This window comes from Channa argus, chromosome 9 (genome assembly GCF_033026475.1).
Source record: "Channa argus isolate prfri chromosome 9, Channa argus male v1.0, whole genome shotgun sequence".
Lineage (NCBI taxonomy): Eukaryota > Metazoa > Chordata > Actinopteri > Anabantiformes > Channidae > Channa > Channa argus.
The window spans coordinates 23258616-23281793 of NC_090205.1; the positions used below are offsets into that span (position 1 = coordinate 23258616).

Consider the following 23178-nt stretch of genomic DNA (forward strand, 5'->3'; position numbering starts at 1 on the left):
TTTATCATCAACCTGACCCAAGATCACATAGTCCACGACTTTAGTGTATTTGAAAAGGGGTGCCTCTGTAATTTTGGCTCATTTTTAACAACGGCAACAAAAAAATACCACAGTTTAATGTGTCTTAGTACCTGTTCATGAATACTAGTGGCCCTCGCAAGCCCCATGGGACAGGTTATTTTTTGCAGAAGGACCTCTCCACAAACAAGAGTGCACCACAATTTTCCACTAGGCTGGATAAAAAAAGATAGAGACAGTGAAATAGATGGTGTTTGTTACTCCCTGCCTGTTAAATCCTGTATGTTCTCCACATTGTGCTGGGGCTTGGAAAGTAAATATGCCAAGGTGAGAGAGCCTAGCAGCCTGTGCAGGCTGAGAGGGAAATTAATAGAATTTCCAACGAGCATGCTGATGTGAGATATGAATAGGAAATTCTGAATCCTCGTGCGCTGTGTGTATGAGGACAAATAATGGAGTAATGGATGGAGGAGAGCTAGACAAAAACGAAAGCGCTGGCCAAATAGTGGCGATCAGTTGCATTTTGATTCCTTGGTGGTGCATTCATATAAAATTAAATAGGCTTGAAATTAAGCAGAAACAAAGGTATGAATGATTTAGTGGGGCTGGTTAAAATAATTATTTTCCATAACAGTCAGTGAGTGCTTAGGGCCAGAGCTGTGGCTTTGTCAGACTGCATTGTTAAAATCAAACTTAAAATAGATGGGTGTCCTCTTTAGGGAGACATAGCCTGCATCGCTTTCTCTCTGTATTATTTGAAGTCCAGTGTTCCTTGCTTTGGGCTATTCAGCGTATTTCCAGATTAAAAGAAGAATCTTGTCTGGGATACAACACAGGAAGGGACTTAATAGGGGCTGTGTTAACCATGGCAAATAAGGAGGCAGAGGAGCACAAAAGCTGATTCTACACTCTGTTGTCAGTGAAGCACTGCACTGTGAAATTCCTTTTGCATAATAATATTGAGCTGCAGAGATCCCAGATTTTATTTTATTTACTTTAGAAATGCGAGTCTTAATGGTTTAAAGCCTAATAGTTTAAAGGCTTGAGGTTTTTTGACCCATGTTGCTCATGTGTAATGTTGCTTGTGTGTCCATGGGGTCCAGTGTAATGCCTAATGGACTCCCACTTGATTTCCCATCTAAATTAAAAAATATTAAACTGAAAATGGGTGATTGCATAAAGATTTATCCCTTTTAATATAACTTTTCCTAAATCATCACCTGCTAATAGGTCAATCACAATCATGCGAGTCCAGTGAATGTGGAAGACAGAACAACATTCCAATCAGCTCTGTGAAAATGTTATTTAAAAGCAAAAGTCGGGATCTACAAACTGGTGAAAACACACACACACACACACACACACAGTGTGTGGTAAAGATAAATAAAGACACATAGTGTGTTGTGTGCTCTACCTCCTGCGCCATAGTTGCCCACACACACACGCAACTGTGGCGCAGGAAGGTAGCGCGGTCGTCCACCAATCTCACAGTTGTTGGTTTGATCCCCGGCTTCTCCAGTCACATGTTGAAGTGTCCTTGAGCAACACAATGAACCCCAATTGCTCCCGGTGAGCGTTGGCTACCTGCATAGCAGCTCCCCCATCAGTGTGTGATTATGAGTGGGTGAATGAGAAGCAGTGTAAAGCAGTTTGAGTACCAATAGATAGAGAAGCGCTTTATAAATTCAGACCATTTATATTGCACTGGAGAGACTGTAGGTGGTGAGTGTGTTAGTATCAACCATATTCAGTAAAAGATAAATAAAGATTGAAATTTTATTTCTTTAGCTAATATCAACCCTCTGTCTCTCTTTTAAAGGCAAGTATTTATTTAAATCTAGCAAATACATTGATACAAATACACTGATTTTCAGATATCCTTCATAACCTTTCTGATTGCGGAGATGTGGTGGTGCCGCCTCCCATGACCCAGACACATAGAGCATCCTTGACAGCAGTGGGAATATTCACTTCTAAAAGGTTTTAAGGACAGCTCACTCATCTAACCAGTCATAGAAAGCCAAACCCTGGGTTTCACATGGACCTAAAAGAATGTGAACATGTATGAGAAGCCATGAGCTTTGACACAACATCACTATTTGACGGCCTGAAGATTGAGTTGGAGATTCATGTACCAGATAATTTGATTCTCAAATGTTGTGTATTTGAGCCTTAATGGTCTACATAATGAAAACAATCCCAAATACCACACTGATGGAAGTAAGAAGGCTAAAGATGAAGGAAGCTAGATTTACTTGTGAAACTCTCATTGTACACTTTTAGACATTTCCTTATTTTTTCCTTTCAGTTTATCCTATAGGTTCAGGGTGATTTGGCACATTTCTTATGTCAGATGTCCTTCCTGACATAACCCTCACCAATTTCTACCAGGCTTTAGGACCAGCATTGCACAGCTGGGGATGGACGGTTGGGGCTCAATGTCTTGCCCAGTGGAACTTTGACATGCGGTCGGGGAGAGTGGGGTGCGAGCCTCTGACCCTCTGATCGCTGGACGACCACTCTACCAACTGAACCACTCCTGCCCCAGACATTTCCTTATTTAAATAATAATTCTATGCATTTAACAAAAAGTTTGTGTATGGCAGCGCTGTTTAAGACAAAAATAAATATTGAAGAATTTAGCATTTTTGGCTGATTTTGTGGAATTTCTTAATACAGGGTATTAAAAGCAAACACTACTTTTTGGTATTTGTACCAAAACCTAAAGATATATTAACGTTATGGGAAACAGGCAGAAATTCACTTTCATCATTATCAACACATTTATGTTACTTATGGGGTTTTTGTCATGGGGTTGTTAGCTTAGCATAACACTGGAAGCAGTTTTTACATCTGAATATGTAAAGAAATATGCAATAAATGTACCTGCATTTGTTCCGTCGAGCGTCAAGAGCTTTGAGTTAAAAATAATTCACTTGCAAATGTATCCACCACTTAAAAACTACTAAATGTCATGTGCAGGTCACTTTTCCTTACGTTTTGTGAGCAACCTGAATACACCTTTGCAGAGCTCTGGCTGACTACAGATAGGTGACAGGATTAAAAGACAGGCACTGAGGCTCTGAGCCATTCAGGCGAGGAGAGAGAACAGAATGCAGGGTCTAATCCTCTCAAAGCTGGGAAAGATGAAGTTTTAAAGCCATAATTCCTCCTTTTAATCCATTCAGAAAGGCTCTGACCCAGTTGGGGACCTTGTTTGTGAATTCTTTAACAGCAACATGGTCATGTGCAAATTGTCGTTTCACCTGGCTGCCAGTGTGCCTAGTTAGAGTTGGATTCGGGAAAGTGAGTCAGAGGTTATTGTGTATTTGTTGTGCTCTTTTCAATTTGCCACTGAAATGAATGAAAAGAATCAACCAAGAGTTAAAAAAGTAAAGCTGCAAGGTCGCTTTCTTTATCTAATCATTTTTGTTTGAGTTGTGTTAAAATGTAAGAACAGTGCATTAATAAATCCATCCTGGCATGGACATTATCTCAGTCTCAGTGTAGTGTGGTCCAGTCGAACAAACCACACTCACTGCAGCTCCAGCCGCTTTTCTCTTGTTTGCATTATCATTATAGATTTCTCTGAATGAGGAACGATTGTATACCTATTCCTCAAAAAGCTTGGGCAATGAAGCTCCTCCCAGTTTTGCATATCAAAGCTCAGTCACAATAAAATATGTTGGGATTAGTTCACATTTGGACGCTGGGGTTCTTCAATGCTCCCTAATTTAAATGAATGGTAAAAAGATATTGATCTAACCAACTGTTCAGTCTAGTTAAAGGACTGCTGGAGTTAAAATATGTCGTCATTTTATCAGTGTAATGTACAACGCAGTTTCCAAAACACTGAAAGCCAAAGCACCCAGACTCTTACGGTGGAGCCATGGAGCCATAATTTGTGCTTACTGATTAATAGTATAATAATTTAAAGCCCTTACCTGAAAAGAGAAATAATCTAGATGGCAGCATGTGTTTTTGCAAAACCTTGATATAGCATTTAGCATTGATAGTGCCTCCACCAAACTGCAAGTAATCCATGCCACGTGCACAAATACACCCCAGCAGCATCACAGAGGCAGTCTTTATAGGACAAGGGGTCCTTGACTTAAAATGAAAAAAAAAAACAATTTAAACATTTGACTCATCAGTCTGCAGGACAGTTTGTCCATTTTAAATGGGGTCCAAAGAATGTGGAGCTGTAACTCGGCGAATGCAACAACAAACTGCGTTGACAGTAGTTTCCAGTGATGCAGTGATTTCCACGATAAAATTGTGTCTTTTTGTAATGCAGATCTGCCTGAGGGACCATTGATCACAGTCATTCAGATGGTAGTTTGTCCAGGGTCTCTTGTGTACAGAGATTATTATTGTCTGAATCTCTTGAAGAAGTTGTAGATTATGAAACCTTCAAATTCTTTTCCTTTCATTTGTTTCCCCAGCTTTTACTTTTTTGAAACATGTTGCCATCAATTCGAGAATGACCATTTTTTTTATTTCAGTATTTGGTCTTAGTGGGTCTAATGCTGGTCACATGCTGTGTGTCTTGTGCTTCCTTGCCGACGTCCACCATGCACTTTGATGGTATCATAATTTATATCATGTCATTATTGCCCTGTGCCTGATGCATTTAGTCATTTGCATCACTACAACAATCGCCCTTGGCTCAATTTTTAGACAGAGTTTGCTTCTCCTCATTGGCCTTATGGCTGACAAATGACTTTGTGAAAAGCGATATTGTCTTCTGCAGCAAAAAAAAGGGACCAGAAATTGAATCCTGGATTTTGTCGGCAGTCTCATCTGTCATCCTTTCAATATTGATGTCCATTATGTTTATGGATTATTTGGCTGTCTTCTGTTCTCTGGCCTGGCTCGAATGTCAGATCGGCCACTTGGGGCAGTGGCACGCTGATAATGTCGTTTTGACTGATGGGTTTCATAGTTTAATTGTCAGCACTGTCTTCCTTTAATGGAGCTCTCCACACAACTGAAAGATTACATCTCAGATGAGTCAAAGTGTGTACCAGTTGCACTGTGATGTCGATACAGTGCGACCAGTACTATAGATTCATTATCATCATCTTGGGCCATTATCAGCTATTTGGCTCATGTTTATTGCTTCCTGTATCACCTTTCATGGATCACATGTCCGTTTACAGGAAGAAAATAGGCCTTGCTAAGATTTATCACACCTGCCAATAGACATAATTTTGTTTAGCTGGCACAGTGAATTTATTCTGTGGGCTGTATACAAATCTATTGGAACGGTCAATGAAAATGAACATCTATGTATAAGGGCAAATGTATTTGTTAAGTCTAGCTCTAAAAGAACAAGTCTGCACCTTTTGTGAAAGTTCAAATGTTCAGTTTGAGCCTGTTTTACTAGTGTCAATTGAAGCGTGTGTACATCTGCATTGATGGCTCCTGTAATGGGACAGTTTGGACTTCATGAATGGTTAATGTGCTTTGATACCCAAACATTTGGGTAACATTCTGCAGGGAGTTTTCACTAAATAGCTTTTTTTTTTAGTCTGAGTCCAGTCTTTGCAAGGGTGATGCAGTAACAATGATGAGCCATGTGGAGTTCACATGTGGAGTTAGAGCGACCAAACACACGCACATCCAAATGTACATAGAACGGAATCAGCGTGTGTGTCTCTCTCTCTTTTTCCGTCTCTCTCTCATTCTTTTCCTCTCTCCCCAGCGTGTTTGCAAACAAGGTCGTAGTGGACTTGCTCTATTTTCCAAGGGTGTGTGGGCTTCATTCATCATCCATATGCACTGGAGTGCCCTAAATCTCTTGTCAGTGTTTGGGTGTGTGTCTTTGTGCGTGTTTGTGTGTGTGTGCTCACTCACAAGTAAGGCCTCTCCTTCACCCCGCATGCTCGGTTCAAAGAATTATGTCCCCCTCTTGCTTTCTCTGTTCTTTCTTAAACTTCCTTTCAGCTTCACTGATGTATCTGCATATACAAAAGTGCCGAACACACCTTGCTGTTGTCTTTGTACACACAATTCAGCACATGATATGCTCACATAGAGAAAATATGGTGCATAGACTCATTTGCAATATGTAGTTGAGGCAACTTTGGCAGCAGTTACAACCTGGACTCTGTATCAGTGTGACACATCTGGACAGTACAATTCTTCAGCTAATCTTCTTTGCAAAGTTGTTTAAACTCAGTCAGGTTTCATAGGGATTGTGAAGTCAGCACTGGTTTGAGGCTGAGGACTGTTTTAAGCCATTAAAGTGCTCTGCCATTATCACCATAATCTGGGCTGCTGATACTGTCAGTTAAAGTGCCATTAGACCACAGAACCGTCCTCCACTTAGAGGCAATCTTCAACACTGCCATCTGGGAAACACTAGCCCAGATGTCATGCAAGGTTTTTTTTTTTTTCAGCAACCATAAAGCTGTGACAGGTGAATCACACTGACAGTGTCTCACATCATCGCCATTAAACTCTGCAGCTCATACAATCGCTTCACGATGCCATTTTTTTTTTTGGGACAGCCATCTTCAGACACATCCATACTTTTCTGCACACTGAAGAATATTCAGTACCTGTCTAATTTTCTTCATTTAAAAGCAATGCGTCATATGAAACAGATGACAGTAGCGCAGTTCCAGCTTCTTTCTGCTGCACTTTGCAAGTAGCTGACATGCTCATTCTCCAATTGATGCTTTTCATATAATTGTCTGTAATTTGTTTAGACTACATTGGAACCATTTACGGATGAAGTCAATCGAGATACTAGAACAAACAAAACAGGAGCAAATTCATACAGAAACAGTTGTTGGATTAGTGAAAATTTTGTTCTCATCGCAATGCTTTATGATTTCAAAACATGGATGTTCAAGAACAAAAAAAAATACAAAAGTAAATTAAATTTGTGTTATGTTTAAGGCAACTCTCTACCCACATTGTATGTCAAACTAATAACTTTACAGCCGCCTGTTTGGGGTGAATATTTATTTTAGAGTGCAAATCATTGCTGTCAGAGAAATGACAAATTAGCTGCATGATCTCGACACAGTTGAATATTAATGTTTAAAATCAACAAACTAGTAACAATTACCCAGTATATTACTATACTAATACCACCACTCTACCAATACTGTCAAAGTAACCACAGTATTTTGTCTGAAATGACCGGCTTAGTGACATAACGCAGGTCAAACGGGGAGACACCAGTTTTAAACCTGCACTTAATGTTGTACTTTGAGTCAGTGTAGTATATTGTATATATAAGCCATAAGTGGGCTTATATATACGCTTATATAAAGTGGGTGAATATTTTCCCGTTGCAAGACACAGTATTTACATTTATGGCCAACAACTTGAGAAATGCCTCCTCTGCTGTTTTGCTATGGATGGGATCCTATTAGCTAAAAAACTCGAGCGGAGTTATTTGCTATACTATCACAGACACTCACTGGTCACTTTATTAGGTACAGCTGTACAAGCTAAAGCAATCCACTACAGCAGCTTTGCCATGAAATCTATTTTTACAGGAGGTGGGTCTAATGTGGTGACACCCCCCTTATTCATTTAAAATAGGCTGGCCAAAAGTTTAGAACCACCTATTAATATAATGAACTCCAATATGACTAATGGTGATATCACCAGCCACTATGACCTCAAAAATAAACAAATTGTAGGGTTATCACCTTTCTGACAGTTTCAACCTAAAAACAGATAAACAATACCTGTGTAGACCTCATGGCAGAGCTGCTGTATTGGATTGTATTAACTTGTACAACTGTACCTAATGATGTGGCCAGTAAGTGTATATACACATACAGTAGATAGATAGAAGGATAGATTTTTTATTTATTTTTTTGTCCTAGTTTGCCATGCAAAGTAGCTGTCACCGGTTCCATTTAACAATTTACAGGATCCAAACCAGCCGACCGGGGGCTCGTTCACACCCGAGCAACTCAGCCAGCTGCTGGAGTTACAGTAAATGAGCTCTGTGCTTGTCCTGCTTGGTTTCCTAACTCACATTAAACATTTCCCATTTTCAGTGGCATCCTAGCGAGGGCTTGGCTAGTAGCTCCACGAGAGCCTCAGGCCTAAATGCAGGGCGTCAGTATTGGCAGCAAGCTGTGATGCACTGTGTGTTTTGTCACCCGTGGGTCACGGCCCACATTACATTTTTCCCCGTTCTGACCCCTGTTCACCCCTATAGTAAAACTACCAGCTGGATTTAATGTTATGGCCGATCATTGTGATATTTACAGCATGGCATTAGAGCCCACTTTAAGCCCCAGAGGAAACGACACAACACAACACCTTTGTAACTGAGCCACCATTTTTGGCCTTCTGTCGTTTTAATCTCTTATTATTCAGCCTAATGTCCTATTTTCTTCCTAAATAAATAATCGCTTTTTTCTCTATTTCTCCTTCTTCTTACCCCTTCATTAAAGGTACATAAAAGATACACCTACACAGAAAGAATTGCTTAATTAATTTAACTGATAACAACAAAAGGAACAAGCAAAGAAAGGATTTGTACAGTAATCACAAAGGAGGCTAGTCGAACAGTCTGGTCCAGGATTAGATCAATACTAGGTGATGTAGGAGCTGGTGGGGGGAGATTGTGGGGGCACAAGAAGGGCTAATCATTTCAGTCATTACCCAGCCGTGTCTCCTGATTCCAGGGATTAGCAGACACAGAAACAGGGGAGATGTTGTGTTAGTGCTACAGGAGACTCTATCAGGGATTTGAGTGGTGGAAAACACTGCCTGTCCCCAGTCACCTTTGGTAATTGTGCCTGCAGTACCGTGTATGGGGATCTGGGGAAAAGTGTGTGAGAGTGTGTGCATGCAAGATGTGTTAGCTGTAGTGTGAGGGTGAGGAGGAAAGAGAGAAGGAAAGACAATGTTGGCATTTGCATTATGCATGTACACACACACACGGAGGAAATCAGAGAAGGTATGAGAGAAACGTGAATGGTCTCGCCCTCTACTTCTGTCCCCCCCCCCCCTCACTTGTGTGAGTTTGTAGGAGAGGAGAGCCGTGGGAGAGCTTAGATGCTTGGCTGCCCACAGGCCGTTATGTGGAGCTGATCGTTTGACAGAATACAGAGAGGCTGGATCGGCTGGCTAGCACCAGTGCCTGCGAGAGCTCTGAAAATTTCACACACCGCAACATGCACGACAGGAGGAAATAAGGGAAATTGCATTTACGTCAATGGTCAAAGAGTCACAACTGGCTAATTCAATTGACTGCAGTCCCGGCATCGACAGTACCCTAATCTCTGAGGTGAGAACAAAGAACAAGCCTGGATAATGGAACTGTCATGCACAATTGAACAACTGAGAAGAATACTGCCAAAAAACCAAAGTACATCTATTAAGAGACATTTACAAACATTGCTCATAAGAGCAACTTAACTGATTTCTTTTTTACATCAAGATGAATTTACTTGTCATGAAGAATGTCAATGTGCAGGGTTTTGGCCACGGGTGGCAACATGGATGTATTATGAGAGCTTGATACTGAACTTAACCATGGAGCTCAGTCACTCAATGTATACTGTAAAATTACTTCCGTCCACATAATCCAAAAAGTTATGTAACTTCTAACTTTATTTTCATGTTGTGCAGCCAAGATATAGACTAGTGTTGTTACACTGGCATCATGCTTGCTCCATAAACTTTACATTCGATTCATGTGATGAAAAAAAAATAATATTATGTTGAATCAAAAAACTATGTCTAGGTAAGATTGTGAATTATTACTTAATTCTTTACTTATATTACTATTTCAGTGAAAATTTCCATGTCTGTATAAATAGGAAACATAACAGAATTGTATAGATTTAGCCTTTCATACTTGTTTCACCTTTAAATCATTTTTTATATTAAGTCTGACAAATACATTTCGTATAGATTTGGGTTTTTTAATGCATATGGAATTACAGTACATTAAGACTAATTAAAACAATGTAGTAAAACACTTAAATCATGTTGTTGGATTCACAAAAGACAGATAATAAAGAAATAAAACAAAATGTAGTCAATAGCTCAAAAAATGCTGGATCCTACATGTCGTACAGTCTAACATAACATCTTTTATTAGACCCTACCGTCTCGTATGAACGCCTACGGATTTCCACACTTCCATTTTGTTCCACAGGTTTTAAAATTGAGCCCAAGTTGAAAAAACCCTGATAACATTATGACGATTATTTTTTGCTGAATATGAAAAATCACCTCCACTGCTACTGAGGATATTATACAACAGTTTGCACAGCCTAAGGAGCCGAGTGTGACTTAAATGAAATCAGATTCTGAGACAGCATCGTCTACATGTTTCACTAACATTGGTATGGGGCCAAGTATTTCACCTCAGATTTCTGTCAGGTGATAAATATGATTTGTCTTAATGCTGATAGATCAAAACAAATATTTCGTTTTGTTAAGCTGTGATGAGGTTTGTGATATAAGAACTGGGACAGCAGATAGAGAGACAACCCACACAGATCATTATTTTTAATCAACTCCACCTTTTTGTTCTTCTTGCCAAATCTTTCCACTTACCACTACTGGTCTTTTCACTGGTATGTACGTGACTTCACACCACACCATTATATTATACAAGGAGATGGCAAAATGTTTTTCTAGCTTAAAATGCCTTCAATTTAGCCCCATGATTAAAAAAAAACTCTACAAATGTTTTCAGGATAGTTTCAAAGAAACGTGAAGCTCCAATAGAATCACTGGTACACTCTGAAAACATATAATATTTGTTGTTGAGTGGTTTTGCAAGGCATACATCAGTGGGCTGTGTCAACACAGCTTCACACCTTATAGTCTTGTCAGTCCTGTGACCTGAAGGTAAAGCTGTGAATACAGAATGTGCATCTTGCTACCTGACTGCAAAGGACATGCTGCCTTGCTGTCATGGCTGCTTTCCAACCACTGAAACTTCAGACACAGCTTCACATGCAAAAAATAAATAAATAAATAAATAATAATAATAATAATGGCGAAAGCAAAGGCAGGACATTTGAAAGAAGCTTATGATTCTTATAGGCTACGTTGTGCTTTTGGACACGGGGCAAAAAGAAGAATGAAGCAGCTTAGATACTCTGGCCCAACAGAAACAAAATCCAAACTGAGAGCTAAGGATGAAGCTCATCACGTGCTAAATGGATTCAAACTAAGTAGCCAATTAGAACAGTCAAAGAAAGGAAGCACATTTAACTGACTTTGACCTTAAAATAAGAGTCAAAACCAACTTAAGCTCAACAGCGGAAAATCAGGTTAAACCTTTATACCAGGATTGTTTCCAATTCACCCAGCATGTCGCAAGGGATCACAAGAAATAACAAAAGTTTCAGAAGGGAAAATGAAAGCGGCGACACAGGGGAGCAATGCATGGTGGCAGCAGTGTGGGTGTCTGTTCATGTATGTGTGTTGGAAAGATTAAAGATATGACATGGGGAAATGATGCCAAGTTCCACCTCTTCATCTTCTTTTTCGAAGTTGTCCTCATGGGCCCTAGTAAGTTTAAAAATAGAGCCTGTCTAATGGAGAAGAGGGCCGAAGGGGAAAGAGAAGAAGAGCGAAAGCGTGCAGAGACTGGAGGAGTCCTCTGTGGTAGGAGAATGCAATTTGAGATTGGCCAGATTGCTTTTTTTTTTTTTTTTATCCCCCTTCTTTCTTCTCCCCCTCGGCCGCTCATGAGGCATGATATGCACCGGCAGGGTCCCTAAGCCGCCATAAGCCTGACGCCAGTCCCCACGCCGCCGCCAAGGAGTCGTCGCACTCAGCGCGAGAAAATCAGCGCGATGAAATAAAAGCGGGACTCCAAAAAGATCAGTAGGGATTTGAGAGTGATAGATGAGTCAGACAAGGAGAGTCTGGGAGGGGAGTAGAGGAGGGTGGAGAGAAGGGGTGGAAGAGAGTGAACGGATGAAGGAGACAGTTTCTGTGGGAATTTTTGCAGGATTTGGCAAAGTGTAGATACACTTGAGTTGTCCATTACTGATTTCTCATAGTCACATTACATTACGACAGGTGCATTGGTACGAGGCTTCGTCACGAGTTTGCACAGCCTCTGAATGAGCCGACAGGAAGTGTTGTCCTAAATGAAATATGTAGTTGCATGTTTTACCTTTGTCTCTTTTCTGTCACTTTAGGAGGAGAGGGCTCAGCTGAAACGGGACAGAAGGAGACGTCCACCTGTGACATTTGTCAGTTCGGGGCTGAGTGTGATGTAGATGCAGAGGATGTTTGGTGAGTTTGCATGCTCAAACACAGCCACAAAATGCTTGAAAATGACATTTTTCATAAAGCCATGTGACACCAGTTGAGTTATATTCAAATGGCCCTTTTTTGTTGCTATTTGAGGCATTTTGGTAAGTTTGTATGCCGAAAATTTAGATTAAAACTCCTCTTTATGCTGCACGCACCCGCTGTAGAACACCCACTGAGGTTTAGTGCATGGTTGACCATTTCATTTAACCTCAATTACTATAGCAGGGCACAGAGAGAAAGGAGATTTTCGCTTATTCTGGAAATCCAATTACTATCCTTACAGGACTTGGCAATGTCAGGCCAAAAATGAGTTTGAATCACACAAGGAAAACTAGTTCAGTGACGAACAAATGTTTGTCATAAATGTAACCATTCATTGCAGATAAGACAGAGGAAGGTAACGTGTTATCCACTCCCCACATGCATTAGCAGGGAAGCAGCACTAAAATCATCCTCAGGGGTACATAACAAACATATGGGTGCAGAGCCCAATTAGAAGGAGACTCAACCGGTGAAGTGTTTTCTAGTAGCACATATTATCAGCATTCGTTTATTTGCACTCTCCAACATGAGTCAAGCTCAAATGAAGTTACTGATTTGGTGTGGAGCAAGGATCCGCTGGTATCAGCAAAAGACAGTTAATACTTATATGAATTCCAAAATGCACCACTAGAAATTAGAAGTGCCCTGAGAGTAGGACTCTTTCAAACTGCTTGATGTAATGGAAAGATAATGTACCCCGGTGTGCAATAACCGTAATGCCAAAGAACAGCTTCGTGATGCATTCTGAGACTTGTTTCAAATACCAAACAGCTGGAGTCCACTCCTCCTGATGGCACCCACTTCCACATAACTTCCACAAACCTTAATATTCTACTAAAACACAGAAATTCTCCTCGAAAGGAGAATTTATAAGGTCAATATACAGTAGCACTGGCAACGCACTGTCAATTCTGAGTGCACACGGAACCTAAAAAACTAAAATTGTCAAATAAAATAGAGTTTCAGTCATACAACCACACATAAATACGTTGTACATAACATGGCACATGTGTTCCTATAATAAGGAGAGAGGATGGTCAAGAAATGAAAGGCAGCAAAAGTCATTAAAAAAAAAGTGATTGACACCGACAGAAATAAATATTTTTAGTGTCCTTTCTTGTAAAACGGAAAGTACAAGCACGCTGTAATCTTTCAAAAGCTCCAAGGTGTTTTGATAAGAAGGTTTCTGGCAAATAATCAGACAGGTAATTGTGACCCAACAGTAGGTAATTTTCATCAAACAGCAGCCAACTGCTGGCGTGGCGTAAGACCGTTTTGATTAAAATGACAGGTTGTTCCAATCAGACAGCAGCTGATTTTAATCAAACACACTGTCAGTTAATCAAACAATGACTCAAGAGAGACACAGATTGCAATCAAAGACCAGGTGACTGTAAAATGATGTGTTTATAATAATGCATCATTTTTATTTTCATATAAACAATACAGTGTAATAAATAAATGCTGCTTTGTAATCGTAAACATCTGTTTTCACTTCATCATCGATCATTATTTTACCTGTATTGTTTAACGTTTTGATCATGATAGGCAAATCATGTTTGCTTGAAATATTTTAACCAGTCAGTTGAGAGTTTGGCTGTCTAAACAGATTTTGTTTAAATTTTCATTTCATCAAGATGAAGTCTATTTGCTTTCTTATTGGTGAGGGTTATATACAAGGACTAATGCAACTTCTATGTCCAGCCAGAAGACAATTAAGTAGGCTAAGCTAATGCCTGCAGGTTGTGGTTGCAAACAATACAGAGAGACAAGGGTGGTATTGTCCTTATTCTCTACCAACCGAGAGAAGAAATTTGTGTATTTTTAAAACTTCCAGTATTTCTTTTTAAAGTTGTGTGGTTGTTGTGCCAGATTAGTCAATCACACTGCAATATTGCTGTAACTCATTAAGTGGAAGATTGGTAATGTGTTAGAGACCGTCTTTAGCTTTCTGCCTGACAGAGTTAATAAATAACCCTCTACATGTTAACACTAAAGAAGATCTGATAGAAATTGTCAAAGATGGAGAGACAAGGCAAACATATTTTAATACTGTTGTTCTTCTGGTTGTGTTTCTTTGCAGTGGAACTGAGTAATAATCATGCCCAACACTCTTTTTTGCTCCTGTCACCATAGATCTGTTATATCAGTCCATTCATGGGTTGATAATATGAGGTGTGATAGCACAGATCCCCTGTCCCACCAGTACTTGTCATAATTTTTGAGTCCATGTTTCTGGCTCTGGCACAGGAAGAGAATCTTCACATTCTTAAACCCGCCTAGAAAGTTCAAATTGGCTCAGGTGAAGTGCAGGTTGGATGTTGTTGGCACAAGAGCAAAACTATTTGCACCACTGAAAAGATGTGGAAGCAATTCAGTGGTCTGGAAGAAAACTCAGAAGACTCTATGCAATGCAGTTTTACTTTTCATATCGTAAACATCTCTATTATTGGCAGCATAAAACAATGTACGCGTCCTTTAACTAATAATGCGCTTGCATAATGTGCATAATCTGTTGCTTTTTTCAGCGCATCATCCCAAATAAAATTATTTCGCATCATGTGCATATTAACATCATTTATGACTCACCACTCGCTGAAAACAGAGAAGACAAATGTTTATCCGTGCTGTAAATACTGTATGTTGGCTGAACTACACTGCACTTGACCTGCACTGTGCCGAACAACCTGGCAATCCTTCCACCACCCTTTTGTAAGCCTTCCATATTCTGGAGGCAGGCAGCAGGCAAAGAAGACCAATTTACCCCTTAAGAATCAATAGAGTGTCACGAAAACCCATTTAGATCCATTTGTGGTGTAAAACTGTAATTACCCACAGAAACCCATGCTTTCAAACACATCAATATCACCCATTGGTGTTGACGGAATTAAGGTGGAGGAGGACCAGATAGTGGGCTAGTAAGAGAGGGAGGCTACATGGCCTCTTGCTTTATGAACGCCTGGTTAGACCTCCTGAAAAAGGAGGGGGAGGGGGCTTTCAAAGACAGCACTTATGTCCTTAGTGAAGCCCATTCTATTGGGAGCAAAATGGAATTTCAATGAAAAGCCAAACAGAGGACACGTCACTGTCCAACATACAAGGTGGGAGCCTGCTTTATTTTCCTTGAGCCCGTTCATGCATACACACAAATACTGTACACACAGCGTCCACTGGGAGCCCTCCACACATTTCATATTTGGCTATATTCTGAGCAATGTTCAAACCCCAAAGCCAGCCCCCCCCCCCCCAGAAGATACACACTGCACACCGTGTGGTCGTTTTAAATCTTGTGGTTAATTTTTTGTAAATGCAAGGCCTTCATGCAAACGTTTATGCATGATAATACAACATAATTATTATCTGGTCCCTTTGAAGTGGTGCATTTCTTACTAAATAAAACGTTATACGACACATGCACTGCACAGGAATTAAGTGCAACAAACAGATCGATTCTCATTACCTTAGAGCCACAGTGTGTAACTCAAAGAGTATGTTCCAAATGATATCTTCAAGTGAAGGGGTGCTGTCAAAGCCTTGTGTGACCCAGACTCACCTACTGGCAGCCGTGCAGGAATATTTCTAGAAATATGTAAACATACTTTAGATCGCTCACACTTCTAACCAATCAGAGAGCTTCTGCTTGATTTCTGCTTGATAACTAAGTGTTAGAACTTTTACACAGATTTTTTTTTATGGTTTTTGTTATGGTGGCTACCTGAAATGCTAAGCAGAGCTTAGCAGAGAGTGTAGCAGAGCAGAGAGAGGAGGGGCTGCACGGAGAAGAGTGGGTTCATTTTGAGTCTCATGTGGCTTCAGTTCCACCTTGTACCTTTAATGTAAATAAATTTGTTAATTTGAAATTTCAATTTTGAATTTTGTAATTTAGTTTTACTTTTGTGAACATGAGTGGTTCTTAAATACATTAATATTTACACTTAAATGTAATATTATTATATATGAACACTATGAGCAGCCTCACATGTTGTCTTTGTACTGACTTTGATATCAAAGGGCTTCAACAGTTGAAACAGCTGAATGTTCTTGAAGAAGACGTGACTCTCTCAACTGAGACATTTTAAAGAAAACCACTGTAATGTCTGTTTGATTAAAGCCAACTTTATATCCGGTTTTCTCACATTCAGTAAACGTAATTTCAAACAACATGAAATGACAGTCAACAAGGTTATGGTTAATGGGTTAGGCAAGTGGTGGTTAGGGTTTGGCTAAGTCCCTAGGATGTAATCTCCTCTGAAGTGATGGAAACACAATTCTGTGTGTGTGTGTGTGTGTGTGTGTGTGTGTGTGTGTTTGCGAGTGCTTCTTGAAGCCTTCTCTGCCTCTAACGATTTGCATATATGCTGTATAGCCTCTGTTTATCCCTCATTCCCTCTTGTTTTCCCTGCTCCAGCATGTGTCTCTCCCTCTCTTGTCCTCTTCCTCTCACTCTCCCTGTCTGGCTCTTTGCCTCTTTCACTCAGTGTTTGAAAGAATTACAGTGAAATTTGAGGCTAAGGATTATGAAAATCAATGTTGTGTTCAGTTGCAATAGGGCTTGCTCCTAAGGATTTGTACACAATGCGAGGCGGTTAGTGGATATGTTTTTCTCAGCCGCTCTGTGTGTTTGTGTGTGTGTGTGTGTGTCTGTCCACATGTGTGTAAAGTGGCCTTTTTGGTTAGGAGCCAGCAGACTGTCTGGGAGTCGGGGTGGGGGGCCATTGATGTGAGGGAAATCGCAAGGCACCAATCAATACGACACATCCTGCTAAGAAAGTATCCTCACGCACACATTTCACACACGCTCTGATATGTTCGGCACACACATTCACAAACACTGCTAAGTTTCATTTAACACTTCTCTGCCCCTTTCTACCTCTCAGCAGAATGTGTGAAGGAACGATTTGGTTTGTGTCCGAGAAAACAGGGACAAACAAGATTTCACACAAAGCCATGCTGCCTCATACATGTATATGACTATTTGCCTGTTTGCAGGTGTCCAAGTGTGTGTGTGTGTGTGTGTGTGTTTGTGTGACCGTTGCATTGGGATTTGTTGACGCACTGCAGTCTAGCGCTATAGTGCCTATTGTGGAGAAAGTGAGAGGGCTCATTAAAAATGCATGGAGCCCAGACATTAGCCACCGACCAACAGTGGCCCCACGGATGACCAACACTTTGAAAGCTCCTCTATGATGGGAGGTTTGGGGGCATTAGTGTCCATAAATACATGCAGTTCTGTGGGTCAGTTCTCAGATTCCAATCTTTGTTTTTTAAGAACATTTATTTTTAGCTCAAATAACCATATTTTGCTTTGATTCATAACTCGTCACTCCCTCCTTTTCACGCATAAACTTTTCTCATTGAAATTCTTTTTTAATATTACAGATACTTTTAAATGTAATAATAAGACAAATCTTGTCTGTTGGCTGTTGGATATTTATAATGTAGGTTGCATAATTTGTGCAACCTTTTGTTTTAATATGTTTTTAACCATGTCTACAGATGGCTGAGATATTGAAATAAAGGAAGCATAACATAAATTGAAACCATACAGAAAAAAAGAGTCACAGATAGGTTACTACATGAAAAAGTGAATTATATGTAACAACTTTTGCAGTCACCAAAGCTCAACCCAACTAAACATCTTTAGGAGATGTGGGACAAATATATATTAGACAGTTCTCTCTCTTTAACATCAAATGAGAAGAACGGAAGAATACTGTTCATCCCTTCAGTTCCAGAGACTTGTAGCATCAATGCCAAAGACAACTGAAGTAATTTGGGTGACATGTGTCGACTAAGACACCTAATGTTGCTTGTTCCCTATTACTTGTTTTACCTGTCTGTAGCAATGCAGCTTTAAAAGTTCTAGAAACTGTCTTCAACAAGGGTCACAATGTATTATGTACTGGTTTTATTGCCACAGGTGCATGTGTTTCTTTTTGCGGACTGAAAATTATATTGTTAATATTTCAACTAACTTGTTCTTCAAGTTTTAGTCATTTTTACTTTGTTCTGTGTCGTGCTCTCTGAGTGAGAAACACTCAGCAAATGTGAAAACATAGCTGGGTCGAGCACACTGACGGACACACACACCAGAGGCACAGACTGAGTTTGTTTTGCAGAGATATCAATTTGTGTCAGATGGATGATTGTTATCTCCATCTCTTCTTGTGTTAATCTTTACACCCCTAAATGGAAGTGAAGAGAAATTAGTCTGCATTGCTCACAGATGACAAAAAGACATTTTAAATATTCAGCAAAAACATCTCTTCCCATAGACAGCATCCTTCTTATGCTAGATAATACACAGAAGAAGCTGTCAACAGTATTTTTTTCAGGGCTATTCTTTATTTCCATTGAAAATTGTTGACAGTGAAGTGTCAAGGTGGAAAGCTCAAAACCTCAGCAGATGAAAGCAAACTCTGTCAGGATGGGCTGTCTAGGTGTAAGATACAAACTATAATTACTGCATTGCAGTTGTATGCCTCCGTGAACCACTGAAGTTGCAGTTTACATGCATGTCTGTTCAGATTTATATTTAAATCAGCTCATCCTTAAGTGTCAAATTTAAAGAAATTTCCCACCGTATTCCTATGATATTTTGTTTTCAATAATGCAAGATACGTATAGTCGCAGTGACATTGGCCTTTGACCTCTAACCCCTAATATATATTAAGTTGTAAGGCAGTTTTAAAATGGAAGCTGTAAGGGAGCAGTGCTAACTACTATGAGAGGTCATAGTAACTGTGACCTTTGTCTTGTTTTCCTCAAAATATAATCAGTTCATCCTTGATTCTTCTTGTTTTGTGCTAGATTTGAATAAATTCCTTCAAGGTGTTCTTGTGACAATGTGTTCACATGAATGGACAGATGTATGGTCAAAGTTACTTTTGACCCTTACAATCTAATCCAATGAACCTAAGTGAAGGTCTGTGTCACATTTGAAGAAATCCATTTAAGGCATTCCTGAGATGTCATGAAGACACAGGGACAACCGTCCAGCCATAGCTGTCGCCGTTAACTGACCCTTTCAATCAGGCATTGTTCTACTGGATGGGCAGCACAGTTTTACAGGCTCGGTGAAGACACAGGTCTGTACATATAACAGTGTCCTCTGTGATGCCGAATGAAGCCTTTCTTCACTTCATTCTTACATTGCTGATCTATCATTACTACAGTAGCTGAGCACTGCCACGCTTTGCTGCACGCCGTTTCAATCAACATCAACGTCAGCAGTGTGCATCCTAATGGCCGATTGTGAAGGTGTCTGCATGTGTGCGTGTGAGCGTGCATCTGTGTGTGTGTGTGTGTGTAAGCACACGTTTATTGGTTGGTGGGTGCCCACGCCGGCGTGTATGCAAATGCGTCTGTAAGGCAGCTGAATGCCTGTGCTTTACTGAGAGCCTGGCACCAGGGGGAGAAATGAAAAGACCGAGAGAATAATGACAGATTTATAATTACAGAATCTAGCGTTGAGCGCTACTCAGCAGCAACTGTCTTGGGAAAGCAATCTGGGTGTAATTTCTGCTGATCAGGCCGGCGACACAGTCAAGGGTCACACCACACACGTGCCAAAACACACACACACACACACACACACATATATGCACATGCACGCAGGTGGCTCGTCCTCCCTCTCTCTCTTTCTCTATCGTTCCCGCAGATGTTGTTGCTCATACAGTATATGAGAGCCCAGACATGCTCACACACAAGGACAGAATGTCTCACAGATAAATTTCTAAAATTGTGGTGCGACAGCAAATTGCCAAGTTAATTTGCGAGAGTCAAAAGCACCAAGTAAGCGCCTGATTCACTGGGAAATGAATGCCTTACAGTGTGCGACAAAACACAGCAGTATTATCTGTATGAAAGACACAGATTCACTATAGAAAGAAGAAGAAACGTGACAATTTTTCAAATGTTATAGACGTAAGCAGTCATTTGCCAGACAAAAACATAAAAAAAACTTTTTTTCTTATTTAAAAAACTTTATATTGAACATCATCTGGTGCAAGGAGCAAATCCATCCATTTTAGGAGACTGCTGATCATACTTGCTTGGTGACATAACAGAACTTCAATATAAAGATAAGAAATATCACATATTTGTTCTCAGCTGCGGCAGGAACACACCAGACATGACTGTGGCCTTCTGCATCTGTCCTCATCTTCATTGAGATCATTTTTAACATTTTGTCAGCTGAATGGGTTTCATTGAGTGACATTAGGAAGATATGGTACAATATCAGGAACAAGCTATTCTGCAAATGGTTTCAATGTGTGCTGTTATATGCTTAACAAGTTATTTTCTATTCAAACTACTTTTAATATTATCTAACATACAGTATAATTTATATTTTTACATTTTTGAATGGTGTCTGCTTTTTCTGCCACAGTTTCCTCCGCAATGCTAACAATGTGCAGCATTGTTATCTAAAATCCTTTCATTATTAATTGCTTTCCTGCTTTGTAAGAGTGCGTCATTTGTCAATCAAGCTCTCTGTTAAGTTAAATCCATTAGCTATTTGTCGTGCTGAATCTTCTGAAACCCATTTTGAACAGGTTACTGTGCCTGGTCCAGCATTCTGTGTCTCATTTCTAATCCTTGAACAGGTTTCTTCCCTTAAAGGGAGTTTTCCCCCTCCACTGTTGCCTAGTTCTTGCTCAAAGGGGATTTGTTCTGGTTTCTCTATAAATCTGTACATTATGTTATGCAGTGTCTTAAGATTATTTCTTTGTGAATTGGTGCTATACAGTATAAATAAAGTTGAATTGAATTCTCTCACAGTCAAACACACAAACAGATTTTCGATTATACTCCAGATCTCATTTATTTGATATCTTGTCATAGATAATAAATATAATGTGAGAACTACAATTACTTTCTGATTTCTTGTTCTTTAGGTGTGTTTGCAACATCGACTGTACCCACATCAGCTTCAACCCTGTGTGTGCCTCAGATGGTCATTCCTACGACAACCCCTGCCAGGTGAAGGAGGCGTCCTGTCAGAAACAGGAACGCATCGAGGTCAAATACCTGGGCCGCTGCCAAGGTCAGACACTCCAATACGCATGCACAACACAACACAGCAAACACTGACTCTGAAAACCAACAGGAGCACCTTTGCAAATGCAGAGAGGAGCTGTCAATCTGTCTGTCTGAGCAGGTGTTCAAGTGCTGAAGTGAGGCCATGAGGGCAAATGAGGCAGCTTGGAGAGCTAAACGCAGACAGCATGATTCTGTATCTCACTCCAGCTGCAGCTCCGAACCCATTTTATAATTAAAGATAGTTTCACTCAATCGAATGAGTGTAGGATAGTGTGCAAAGATAATCCCCATAACCCCACGTAGCCTCCACCACTATGTATACTGACAGTTTTATGGATTCGTAATCCCCATTTGCTGTGTACTATCTATTATATGGATGCAGTATTTGTTTATAATGGGTTCCAGGTATAAACTATTTTATTAATCTGTCAGCTGTAATAATCTGTCAAGTATTGAATACTATACTAAATCAAATTGTTAATCCAACTGGAAAAGGACAATGGCACATACTTTTCTTTGTTCTGAATGTGTTTGTTTTCACTTTTAATCCTTAATTGAAGCTTTTTTTGGTTAATTTGGTTGTAAAGGGAATGGTTCAGGATATCCTAAGCTGGTTTTTAAGAAGAACTTCGGGCATTTTTTACATTAACCATAATTTTAACAATACCGATACAGACACTAAAACCAGCCTCTACTCACATGTCAGTCTGCATACAGACAGAAGTTTCTTCATTCCAAAATGTGTGGTCCAGAAGTTATTATAAATTGATGCCCCAAAATCTCAGATTTACCATAAGTTTATACAGGGTCTGAAGTAAGCTTTTCAATCGCACACGTGGAAGATTTCCTTTTGGGAGTATAGCGATTTAGAATTTCTGGAGGACATTTCCCTCTTTCAGTTCCTCCTGTGCTGCAGAGGAGGGTTAACCGATGGCATAAACTACATTTATTTTTGCATTTACCACCATGTAAGATGTTATTTGTTGGTGGGACAGATGTGCTCTGTAGACTATTGCTCACATTACCTCTGTGAAATGTGTTCAACACACATGAAAATGTCTTTGCAAATATTGTAATCATTTCTGTTTTGACTGCTATCAACGGCAGTCCGGTCCTTTTGGAATCTTTCAGGGAAAATCTCAAATTCACTTGTTCCTAAATCAACACAACACTGCGTTCTAATTTGGCAGGAACGAACCGAGGGGATCTGGGTGACAGGTGAAATGCTGGAAAAACTGAAAAAGTCACAAATGTACAAATATAATCCAAACACAGAGTTGGAGTGAGTTTTACAATGTCTTTTGTGGCCAAAAACTCCAAACTGCAAAGAGGTATTCCATCCTGCTGACTTCTTCCAACGCTGCACCCTCCTCATATCTAACCATCCAACCACCTGCTCTCTGGACTCTCCTTCAAGCAGTTACACCCGCACTAATGCCAGCCATTACACAAATCATCAACGCATCACTCACAACAGGCACTTTTCCGACCTCATTCAAGCAGGCCCGGATTTCTGCTTAGGAAGCCTTTTCCTGAACCCTCCCTTGTGGAATTACAGATCCGTGACTCTCTTCTTCCATTTTTGGCTAAGACAATGGAACAAGCAGTCTTGAATCACCTCTCAGACTTCCTTTCACAGAACAACCTCCTGGGTGTCAAACAGTGTGGCTTCAAGAGTGGATCACTCCACAGAAAGGGTACTCCTGACAGTCTAGGAATCTCTGCGGGCTGCAAAATTCGCAAGTCAGTCTTCTTTCTTAATCGTACTCAATCTATCTGCAGCCTTTGACAACGTGAACC

At 40.1% G+C, this 23178-nt stretch overlaps 1 protein-coding gene across 2 annotated transcripts in view; it reads left to right on the forward strand.

The window, feature by feature from the left end:
- The window catches only part of tmeff2a (transmembrane protein with EGF-like and two follistatin-like domains 2a), a 104281-nt gene that overhangs the window by 69530 nt on the left and 11573 nt on the right, over positions 1-23178 (forward strand). For both annotated transcript variants that reach the window (XM_067516737.1, XM_067516735.1), the window contains exons 5-6: positions 12174-12270; positions 21234-21382. In XM_067516737.1, coding sequence (XP_067372838.1) covers positions 12174-12270; positions 21234-21382 — 246 coding nt within the window. The remainder of the gene's footprint in view (positions 1-12173; positions 12271-21233; positions 21383-23178) is intronic.